This window comes from Saccopteryx bilineata, chromosome 1 (genome assembly GCF_036850765.1).
Source record: "Saccopteryx bilineata isolate mSacBil1 chromosome 1, mSacBil1_pri_phased_curated, whole genome shotgun sequence".
Taxonomy (NCBI): domain Eukaryota; kingdom Metazoa; phylum Chordata; class Mammalia; order Chiroptera; family Emballonuridae; genus Saccopteryx; species Saccopteryx bilineata.
In genome coordinates, this window is record NC_089490.1 from 171,459,648 (window position 1) to 171,471,773 (window position 12,126).

The window sequence follows — 12,126 nt, forward strand, 5'->3', positions numbered from 1 at the left end:
TACCAATAAAGTTATTTCTAATTCTTTAGAATCGTCAATATGGTAAGTTTTACTTAGAAAAAGTAATATCGACTGAAAAACGTTGCTCACATTTTGCTTTGTGAACGGTTCATTCTTTTGAGATACTCAGCCCAAGAATATTCTATTACTGTAATGCAATCTGAGGGTGGTCTTTCTAAGATGAATGTGGTAACACTGTGATATGTTTATTCTGTGGAAAATCTATTTCAATGTCTAATTAGAAGCTTTTAAACATTTTACTCTTCATTCCTTTGTAGAAAGACTCTTGGGAGGGAAGTTGGTTTTGTCTATATAGATGTTATCCCACACCTGCATTTTAGTTTATGTAAAGTTCCAAAAATATACACTGCTTTTCTCACACTTACTGTATGCTTAAAAAGTTAATAGTTTTGGCAAACAGCAAAGGGCTTCAATTTGGAAAGTGCTAAATGAATATTTGAAAGATCTGGTTTAGTGCTGGATGCTTTTAAATATGTTAGCTGCTGGCCAAATCTTCATTGATCACCATGTGGAGAGGTACAGGCATAAAGGCAGATGGCTAGAAGGGTGATTTTAGGCTCAAATCTTGAGATCGGCCATCATAAAGCTAGATTTCAGTTTAGAACCTGCTTTACTTCCTCTGCTTTTTACAGATCAACATGATAATCTACCTCAAATTTGTTAACAAAGGCTCTATTCATGGGCGTTTCAGGTAGCCTTGCAGATCTTCATTTTCCTGTTCTGAAGTGGGAGGGAAGGGAAGTATTGTTCTTAAGTTATTCATCAAGATCAAATCATATAAATATGTAACAGCTTTCAGCATCTGGACAAGATTCAGCTGCCTATGGATTTGAACACAGCTTTCAAATATTGCTGAAGGGAAACCACGTCTGTTGGCATAGCAAAAGATCATGGTCGGGCAAGTCTGAACATGACCTGCTGACACTGAAGCTGCTCATCCAGAAGGACTGCAGTTCTTAGCAGGAAAGGGCAGGAACTGGGTTGTTTTTTTTCTACAAGATTTAGAAGAACAAGTCTGGTGCAATCAGCCCCTGTGAATTGCTCAAATTAACTAAACATTGTTCCTTCTCTATAAATTTTACAGACTGTCATTCTATGCTCTAAAATGACACTGGTTAGATTTCAATGTTTCTGACAGGCTGCAACAAATTTTTTTTTTTAGTCCATTATAAATATCTGGTTATTTCTATTACATTTTCATTTGTGCCTGATATGGATGCTTTTCAATTCTAATGTTACCAGAAAATTAGTAATGGCTAACTTAAAGGAAACTGAGTTGACATTATTTTCAATTTATTGACCATGTGGAATTACATTTAATTATCAACACTTTAACTCTTGAAGGGAGATATATTCTTATGGTTAAAAGTGACCATTTCAGAAGCAGACTTATACAGAAAAAAAGGATCATGGTGTGGGTTCCTTCTGACTATATGCATTCTATCCTGGAAACTACTAGTTCTATTTTATGGTGGAGCCGTTGATCTCTTTTCATATTATTTAGAAAAGTTTCTAGGCTTTGGATATAATCCTGACCCTAAGGGACATGATAGATAATGAATTTGCTAAAAGCTGCCCCTTCTCTATCCCCAAACTTGATTTATTAGCAGCTGTGATAATCTCACTTGAATCTCTAAATCAATATACCTTAAATATTAGGTTTGAGTAAGTACTGATTCTTGTGAAATATAATAAAGGACTTCGTCAAAAATATATTTTTGAATTAAAAAGGAGACAAGAATTTTCAGCAAAAGTAGCCCTTTTAATTTTCCATACTCACTGAGTTATAATTAAGTGCCTTATTTTGTATGTATTCTTATTTAATATGTAAATATGTTTCAATGTTATGAAACTGAATTATTTAAATATATCACTGGAGAATTTTAAAGTCTACTCATTAGAAGCTGTGACAGATGAAACTGAAAATAGCTGTTAAGAAAATTAAATGCGATTCTAACTGAAAAGAGAGCTTACCTCTGGATTTTCTTCCAAAAACAAAAGCCTTGCCAAGAAGTTGCCAACCTGGCCTATATAGATCTTCTAAGTCCAACTGCCATCTATCTGGTTCAAGATACCGAATAAGGTCCTCCAAGGTGCTAAAGGCAGTGACAGCGTTATTAAGCTGTTCCAGCGGCAAAGCTGAAGGGGGCAACACTGAAGGACTCACAGCTTCTGTGAATTGCTGAAAGTAAAAGGAATCCCATGTTAACTGTTTTAAAAATGACAATGTATTCCTCTTGGAGTTAGGCAAGAAGTTACTTAACTAATGCTGTCAACACATGGGAAGTCAAATAGTATTCAACTTCAATTAGAAGTAATTATTTTGTAAGACTTCCTGTAGATGAACTCCGATAGACTTTCTGTGCAGTCAATGAGAAAGACATGAACTTCATTACCACAGACTACAGTGGATGAGGCTACCTGCTATTGAAATAGAAACAAAAATGTCCCCATGGTTCAATGACAAGTTTACAATGAAAACTATAATACAGTTGACCAAATTTTTATTTTTCACTTTCTATTTTTCTTAATTTGGAGAACCACTACATAATTATGTGAATAAGTATCAGATTAATAAAAAATTAATATAAAGTAATTAATTCATAAAGAATTGCAATAAAATGTAGGTGAAAAAGCCTTTGACATTGAAGAACTTGTTAATCAAGATAGAAAACACCCAAACTTATAGATAACTGACACAGTTGCCTAAAATTGTTTTTAATCAGCATGTTTAAAAAACAGATACTGGGAGAATATCTTGGCAAACTATATAACTCTCACAGGATTAGTAACCAAAGTATACAGAAAAAAAAGGACAAATGACAAAAGAAAAAATGGGCAAATTCCAGACAAGCACCTTGAATGGCCAACAGACATAAAAACATGCTAAAATTCATTAGTTATCAGAGAACTGCAAAACAAAATGAGATACTCTTTCATATACATGAGATTTTCAAGCACTTAAAAGAGAGGATTGCCAAGGATGTGGGTAAACTGGAATTTCTCTGCTGTGCTTGCAGAGGTGAGTGCGAATTGTGTTAGTGCCCATGAGATACTAGAGTTAAAGATTTATGTTCCAAATCCCTGTAATTCACTTCCAGGGTTCGCATCCTTTCATTCGTGCACATGAAAATATGTGTGATGGTGTTCATTACAGTGTTGTTTAAAATAGAGAAAAAAGTGAAAGCAGCCGAAATTCTCATATATAGAACAACAGATTAAAATACAACATTTTAAATGACAAGAAACAAAATGGGACCATAATCTCATTAACTGCTCAGTAAGTAGTACCCTTTGCAGTTTTTAACATGTACTAAGGGTAGGAGGTGGAAGATCAGAACTGAAATCAAAATATACAAAATAAATAAATGAACAAATGTTCAATTTAGTTTTTTATTAAAGTTTAATTTTTATGGAGGAGGGGAGAGGAAGAATACAGAATAAAAAGTTTATGTTGACTGATGTATAGTAGTACTTATAACAACAAAAAGTTAGAAAAAATCTAAATTTATAATAGTTGGAATATTAATTACATGACCCATGAACTGAAATAATCTATAGCCATTAAAAATGAGGTCATCTGGAAATTTTTATTAACAAAAGAAACACCTACTATCTAGTAAATAATAAAAATAATAAGCTATATGAAAACAGTATGAATATATCATAATTTCAACACACATAAATTGAAGCAAACCAAAAAATCAACAATGCCTAAAATGTCAAGTGTTTATGATTTAAATGAGAATGAATGATTTTAATTTTCTTTTATATACATATCTAGATTTTCTCTAATAAATATGGATTCCTTGTGAAGAACAATTAAAAATAAGAGCATTTGTTATAATTAAAAAAAGAAAAACTATCAAATCAGCTTTGCCTTTTCATCCTCATTAGATCCCGGGCTCGATACAGAAGACTATGTACTATATACAGGATCCTCTGATTTTGCCTCCTCCCCTTTAATCTTTCTTTACTGCTTTTATTCTGTGATGCATCACCCTGGGTTAATCTACCTAAAATAAGTTATAACTGATCATGTGATGAATCTGGACAAATGCCTAGAGTGATTTCTCATCTGGAGGATGAAATTCAAATTCCTTACACTGTACTCGGGATCCTTCCAATCTGGCCCTTGCTGACCTTTCCCATCTAATCCTCCACTCATCAAAGAGGCTCACATTTTGTTCCAATCAATCTAGTCTCTTCACTACTGCTGCACATGTCATATTCATCTCAGACCTTGTGCTTCTATCCAGGCTAAGCATGGCTTCCCTTCTTCCAAATGCAAAACTCTCCCTCCTGTGATCCACATAATAAATCTTTCCCATTTATAATGGCCTTTCTTGAAAACCAATTCATCCATGAAAACTTCTTCAACAACAGGGCCATCATTGTCTCATATGTCTCAATTGTGTCAAATTGGAAAAGACTCCCTCTCTGGGCTATCCTTGGGTACATGGCTTGAGAAGCAGGGCTGCTTTGTAGATTAAAAAAGGAAGATCATTCTCTGGGGTAGGCACAGCTCCCGCCGGGGCTCAGAGCTTAGTGGGTGTAGAGTCTCATTTGCACACAGAGAGTGGAAGGGTGGATTTTATAAAGAATAATCGGCAGAAATGAATGTGGCAGCTTTGGGTCAACAATGATTTTATTCTCATTTTAAAGATCTTATTTCCAAAGAGATTCTGGCTAAAATATTAGTACTAATGTTTCCAATTATTCTAACTTTTGTGAGCAGAAACTAAATTTAGTACATTCCTATTTATTCCCAGTATTTTTTATATTGTCCAAGAAATGCAAAATTGCCTGACCAGGTGATTGCACAAAGGTTAGAGAGTCGGACTGGGATACAGAGGACCCAGGTTCGAAACCCCGAGGTCACTAGCTTGAGTGCGGGCTCACCTGGTTTAAGCAAGGCTCATCAGCTTGAGCCCAAGGTTTCTGGCTTGAACAAGGGGTTACTCGGTCTGCTGTAGCCCCCCGGGTCAAGGCACATATGAGAAACCAATCAATGAACAGCTAAGGTGCTGCAATGAAGAATTGATGCTTCTTATCTCTCTCCCTTCCTGTCTGTCTGTCCCTATCTGTCCTTCTTTCTGTCTCTCTCTGTCTCTGTCACAAAAAAACTAAAAAAGAAATGCAAAATTGCTTTGATAGAGTACAATTATGAATGATAACTATACTATAAGCATAAACTATTATCTAATAAAAGTTCCCATTGCTAATTTAACCAATTTGATTAGTATTGATTAAATTTATGACAAAAGGTTAATTTTTGTAAGTTTTTAAAAATAAGCCACAATATATGTTTATGTAAAGTGTAAATTATCAGTATTACTCAATAACTGAGTATGACATAACTATGACAATATAAAAATAATTGAATGTGTCATGAGGTAAGTGAATAGAAAGCTAATACAGAAAGCATATGTTAAATGTTATTCATTAAAGTGTCAGAGTGCACAATATGATATAAAATTGTTTTTTAAATTAGTTTTAATTAGACCATAATCCAAGAATGGATTGGCTTCTTTTGTTTTCCATGTCAATTGAAAACTACATAGAGCATTCTTTTTGAAACAATAAGAAGTTCCCGCTAAAACCATTATTGCTGAAATAAAGATTCAAGTATTTATACAAAAGAAATCAAAACAATATACGCCTACAATATTGGACGGACAACAGATTCACACCTTGGTTTCAATGAGGTATAAGAACAGCAATCCCCTTACATGACAAAAATTAGAAGAAACCAACCTGGCACATGTTACTGCATATATATTGTTTGATGTTATAAACCTGCAACCTTTTAATATTTAAATTAAAATAAAAAAAATTTCAAAAAGAAAACACACACACACATACAACAATTTGGACCCAGCCAAGAAAACCAGGAGGGGACAATCACTTGTTTCCCTCCCACTCAAAGAATCAACCCGGACAGAACAGAGGAAGTGGTACATTTATTTGAGGGTTTTCTCATGACTGTCACTCCACCCACTATTTCAAGGAAAAACCAAGTCCTTCACTTTCGAAGTTCTGCTTTTCTAAGTTGTCAAAGGGATTTTCAGAGAAAAGGGGGGGGGGGGCAATGGAAAAAAGACGTTAAAGAAAAAAAGAAGACCTCTTTTTAAAGTTTTAATTTTTCCTCTAAGCAAAACCTTCTATTTTCACTACCAGCTTAAAGCTTTTTCTCCTTTATTTCTAACAACACTTCTAACAATTATTTCTAACAATATTTATAACTTTAATTCTAACAATACTTATGATTGGGCTAATGCCTGGAATTAAATTGGGTTTTCACATTCCCCATTCCTTATCTCTTTTAGTCACCCTGAAAATAGAACCTTATTACTGAGTTATGATTTGTTCTAAGACTAATGGGTGACAGTGGTCAGTAATGAAAAGCAGAGAGAATGTCTTGGTGTTCTATAATGCAAACAAATAAATCAATACCCCCACATTAGTAAGCCAGAAAAAAAGCTTTTCTGCTATTACCTGCAGGATAGCAGTAATGATCTGTGTGAATCACACAGGTCTAGGTTAGAGAGGTCCTTGCAGGTGCATTACTTTGGAAGGATAGATTGTGAAAGAGCAGAAAAGGAATCCAAAACTCAGTGCTCTGTAGTGGTCTGTCAAACCAAGCACTTCTAAAATGCCTGTACCATGTGTTAAGGATCTTATACGAGATCAAGTTTCTTAAGTTCCTTGTTGAAATTCATTATGAATGACAGCATAATATGAGAGAAGAGCCCTGATTAGGAGTTAAGGAGACTGGACTGTAATTCTGGAGCTGCTTACATTTAGGAAAGAGAATTGGGGCAAATACTGTAACCCCCTGAAGCCTCAGTTTCCTCCTCTGTCAATCTGGGATGCTAAACTGAGTGACTGTTAAGTTTCTTTATAGCTTTTAAATTTTAGAATTCTATACAATTCCAAGGGGGTCCATTTTCTCCATATCATCACCAACACTTGCTATCTGATATTCTCGATGTTAGCTATTCTAATAGCTGTAAGGTGATATATCTCATTGTGGCTCTGATTTGCATTTCCCTGATGATTACTGATGTTGAGCACCTTTCAGGAATTGGTGGCCATTTGGATGTCTCCTTGGGAAAAAAAACAGAATTCTATTCAGTTCCTCTGTTCATTTTTTTAATCATATTTTTATTTCTGGTTATTGAGTTGTATGTGTTCTTTACATATTTGGTCTATTAACTTCTTATCTAATATAGAGTTTTCACATATTTTGCCCCAGTCCACAGGTTGTCTTTTCATTCTGTTAATTGTTTTTTTGTTTTTTTTTCATTTTTTCCGAAGCTGGAAACGGGGAGGCAGTCAGACAGACTCCCGCATGCGCCTGACCGGGATCCACCTGGCATGCCCACCAGGGGGCGATGCTCTGCCCATCTGGGGCATCGCTCTGTTGCATCCAGAGCCATTCTAGCGCCTTGAGGCAGAGGCCACAGAGCCATCCCCAGCACCCAGGCCATCTTTGCTCCAATGGAGCCTTAGCTGCGAGAGACAGAGAGGAAGGAGAAGGGGAGGGGTGGAGAAGCAGATGGGCGCTTCTCCTGTGTGCCCTGGCCGGGAATCAAACCCAGGACTCCTGCACACCAGGCCGACGCTCTACCGCTGAGCCAACCGGCCAGGGCCTGTTGATTGTTTATTTGATGTACAATGCTTTGTAGCTTGATGTAGTCCTACTTGTTTAATATTTGGTTATATTGCTATGCTTTTAGTATCATTTCCAAAAAAAAAAACAAACAACCCTTAGGCACTGTTTGTGGGAATGTAACTTTGTTCAGCCACTAATAAAAACACTATGGCTATTCTGCAAAAATTTTAATTAGAACTACCTTAGGACCCAGAAATCCCAACTTCTGTATATACAACCAAAGGAAATGAAATCAGGATACTGAAAAGGTATCTGCACACCCATGTTTATTGAAGCACACCCATGTTTATCTGCAATAGCCAAAATAGAAAAACAACCTAAGTATCCATCAACAGATACATACATAAGTAAAATACGTTATAGTATTCATCCATGAGAATATGGATAGACCTTGAGGACATTATGTGAAGTGATATGTCAGACAGAGAAAGACCAACACTATACATTCTCACTTATAGATGGAATCTAAAAAGCCAAATTCATGAAACAAAAAGGAGAATGGGGGTGCCAAGGCCTGGGGGTGGGAGATGTTAGTCAAATGGTACAAACTTAGACGGTAATACGTTCTGGAGATTTAATATACAGCATTGTGATTCTAGTCAATAATACTGTATTACAGACTTCAAAGTTGCAATGAGAGACTAGATCTTAAATGTTCTCACCACAAAATAGAATGGATAATTATGTTATAATTATGTGACTTGATAAGAATGTTAACTATAGTGGTAATCATAGAGCAATAAATAAATGTTTTGCATCAACATGTTTATACTTTAAATTTACACATTTATATGTGATTTATGTTTCAATTAAAAAAGAAGTCTGCAGCAAACTTAATGGAAAGCTTCAAAGACAAACATACTACTTAGAAAGTCTGTAGTGGGACTGATGTCCCTCTATTTTTTTTCCCCTTAAACCTTTCCTGTTGTTTCAGTTTATCAGTGAATTTTTGGAAAATACTGTCCGATGGTAAAAGTAACATAATCCAACACTGACTATATTTTTCTGTCCTGAGAGTGCACACAAGTTTATCTTGCCTTTTCAGAATACAACTACCCCTAAAAATACATATCTAGCTTATGAATGAAAGCTGTGTGGCTCTAAAAATCAGAAGAAAACAGGTCCATGATTAGAGAATTTATATCAAATACATGACGTGTTATGGGATGAAATGTGTCCCATGAAATTCTTACGTTGAAATTCTATCTCCCAATACCACAGAATAAGACTGTATTTGGAGACAGGACCTTTAAAAAGGTAATTCTGTTTAAATGAGGTGATGAAGTTGAGCGCTGGTCCAATATGACTGGCTCTTGTAAGAAGAGGAAATTTGGATACAGATAAACACAACAGAAAGACCACATAAAGACAGAGGGAGAAGACAAGACATCCACAAGCAAGGAGAAAGGCATTAGAAAGAATCAATCCTGCTGACACTTTGATTTCAAACTTCCAGCCTCCACATCGTGAGAAAATATATTTCTGTTCCTTGAGCTACACAGTCTGTGGTATGTACTTTGTAACAGCAGTCCTAGCAAATTAATGCATGCTGACATGGAATTCTCAAGTTCAAATCTATTATAGCAGCAAAGAAAGGTTAATATTGGACTCTGTCCGTTGAATCATTTAACAAACATTTATTAAAAAGCCTATGTGCTGCAAACAAAACAGACCAAAATGATCACCCTTGTGAAGCTTAACCTTTATACACCAAGTATTCTGTATCAAAGGAGAGATTTTTCCCTTGCTAAAACAAAGCCAACTGCCCTGACCAGATAGCTTTGTTGGTTAGAGCATTGTCCAGAAGTGAAGAGGTTGCTGGTTCAATCTCCGATCAGGGTACATACAAGAACAGATTGATGTTCCTGTCTCTCTCTCTCTCTCTATAAAATTAAAGGAAAAAAAAAAAGCCAAACTGAGAATTTGCTATTATGAATCACAAAAATCACTCAACAAGTATCACACAAATCCTGATGAGTATAGACAATAAAAAGTGAATTTAATATGAAAAAGAACTAAAAAAACAAATATACTTCTTTTATTATTGAAAAATAAGAGGCAGCCCATGGGTTCAGAAAAGTAATAACCATATGAGTCTGTGTTACAGGTTCAAGACAGCAAGTTTGACTGCGAAAGTCAATTTCCTTACTGACTTGGGCAGTATTACGTTTTAAAAATCAACATTTTAGTATTTTGTATTTTATTATGGCTACCTTCAATAGATTGTGCACTTATTATTATCTTTTCCTTTTTTAGAAAAAGAAAAGCTGACTTACTGTTTGGAGTAGTACTATCTGAGCCACTTAAAATTGGAGAATAAATAGTTATCCCTAAAAAAGACCATAGCTTGTCTTTTTATTAGAATTTTTGTGGTGAGTGCAATTTTAAAAATACAACATTTACAATGAATCTTCCTTGGACAAATACACGCATATAAATGTTTACCTTTAGTAACATAGCAACTGTTGCAAAACTCCTAGGGCCTACAAAGATTTATGTTGCGGCTTTCTGGGCCAAGTGCGTAAAGTACATTTCAAACTGATAAGAAACCTTTCACTTCATTCATACCTAACAGAAGGTTTAGGAATGCAGACTAGGTTTTATGGTCAGGGTTATTAAAAACAAAAGAACAACACAATAATAATCCAGGTGTTGTAAGAAAAAGAACATCAAAAAGTTCAGTTTTGTGTCACATCACTTCTTCAAGGTGTCTCTTATCTCATGTACACACTGTCAAGCTGATATACTGTACATAGTTCTGACTTCCAAAGAGCTGGAGAAGCAGACAGGGCATGCAGACAAAAATGCCTGCCAGGAACAACTGACAGGAGGTGCTGTAAAGATACAAGAATGCCCTGGAACAATTCATTTAAGCATGCTTCTTTGTCCTTCCCCCTGTTCTTATCTGAATTCATCCAAAAAGTTATCTGGGTTATGTTTTTAAATTACTTTTAAGCCAGCAAAGAAAAGCTAATGCTTGCATTCCTACTCAAGAACAGATGTTTTAATACCGCGTGGGTAAGGCGGATTATACATTTAAGTGAGAAATCTTAGGGAAGGTGGCCAATTGTATTCAGCTCAAGTCGGAATATTGAGAGGCTCTTGCTGAAAGAGCATGGTAATTGAATAAAACTTGACATATCTATACAACCAATCACCGTGACAGTTCAGTATGAAAAGCGAACGGGGTTTTTCATCCGGCACTTAAAAGGAGCCATTGCAAAGCTCAAACCTAAAACTGAACTGTAAATGCCATGAGTTTCATGGTGTCAGGCAAACCCTAAGTAACCACAAAATTCTGTCTGGGCCCAAATAAGAAAAAAGAGATGACCAGCTTTGCCAAAAATGCAGTCTTCAGAAAAAGTAATATTAATCTTCATAAGCACAGCTTCTTCCTAGATTAGTGGAGGGGGCATCTGCCACCGGCTCAATTCTCCTATCAGCACGAAACCTGAGAACTATTGCCATCTGACGCCATTTATAAATGACCATATTACTGCCCTCAGAAGAGCCTCTGCACCTAAAGCGTTAATGGTCTGCAGTCACCGTACTTAAAGAAACGTGCCCTAATGTTATTGCCTTAAGTTGTCATGTCTGAGAAGAAGTCACTCCTTTACCGGGGTGCAGGCTAATTGCAGGCTGGTGACCCAGTCATCACAGAGTTTTCCACTTCTTAGGTAAAATTGTGGATTAGAAGTTATAACCTATATTGAAAACTGAAATTCCAGGAGACAACCAAATAACATAGTCCCAAGCACAATTTCCACAATGGCATCTGTGGGAAGCCAAAAAGTAAGGGTTTTTTTTCCTACCAAGATTTAAAAAACTTATCCCTCTGAATCAAAGAATGTGACAGGGCATTAGAAAGTTGAAACAACATCAGCTGCAAATGTATCACCAAAAAGCATCAGGTGCCATTTTTCTTTATCTTATTTCCTTGTATATGTGTGAGTTCACTTTGTTACAATGCTCAAGAAATGATCCATAGTAAGGAATTTTAAGTGAAAGGGAGTATAAACTGTTAGAAGCAAAATTCACTTTCACAAAACGCTTGAATTAATGTGCACCTCAAATCAGAATTCCTAAAGACTTTCTTACAGAAATTTAAAGTTTATTCAATGTATCATTCAACAGCCATTAAGGGAAATTTGGGAAATGTTCTGTGGGGATCTAGCCAAGACATGGTGCCTAGATTGGTACATAGTTTTAATAATGTGTTCAGTAAGTTTAATAGTCAGATAAGATTCTCAACTGCATTCAAATTTTGTATGTAGGAAAGACCTTCTTTGGTTAAGAAACAATGCTTTTGAATTATTTATTTTAAAATGTCTTGACAGTATAAAAAGAATGAAAGCAAGTAGCTGAAACTGGGGAGAGTAATAAAAAAATCCCTCAGGAGACGCTTTGAGGGGGAAAATGAGGTCGTC

At 35.7% G+C, this 12,126-nt stretch overlaps 1 protein-coding gene across 1 annotated transcript in view; it reads right to left on the bottom strand.

Annotated features, from left to right (window-relative positions):
• The window catches only part of PDGFC (platelet derived growth factor C), a 207,362-nt gene that overhangs the window by 9,570 nt on the left and 185,666 nt on the right, over positions 1 to 12,126 (bottom strand). Inside the window, exon 4 of the mRNA XM_066279723.1 lies at positions 1,996 to 2,203. Coding sequence (XP_066135820.1) covers positions 1,996 to 2,203 — 208 coding nt within the window. The remainder of the gene's footprint in view (positions 1 to 1,995; positions 2,204 to 12,126) is intronic.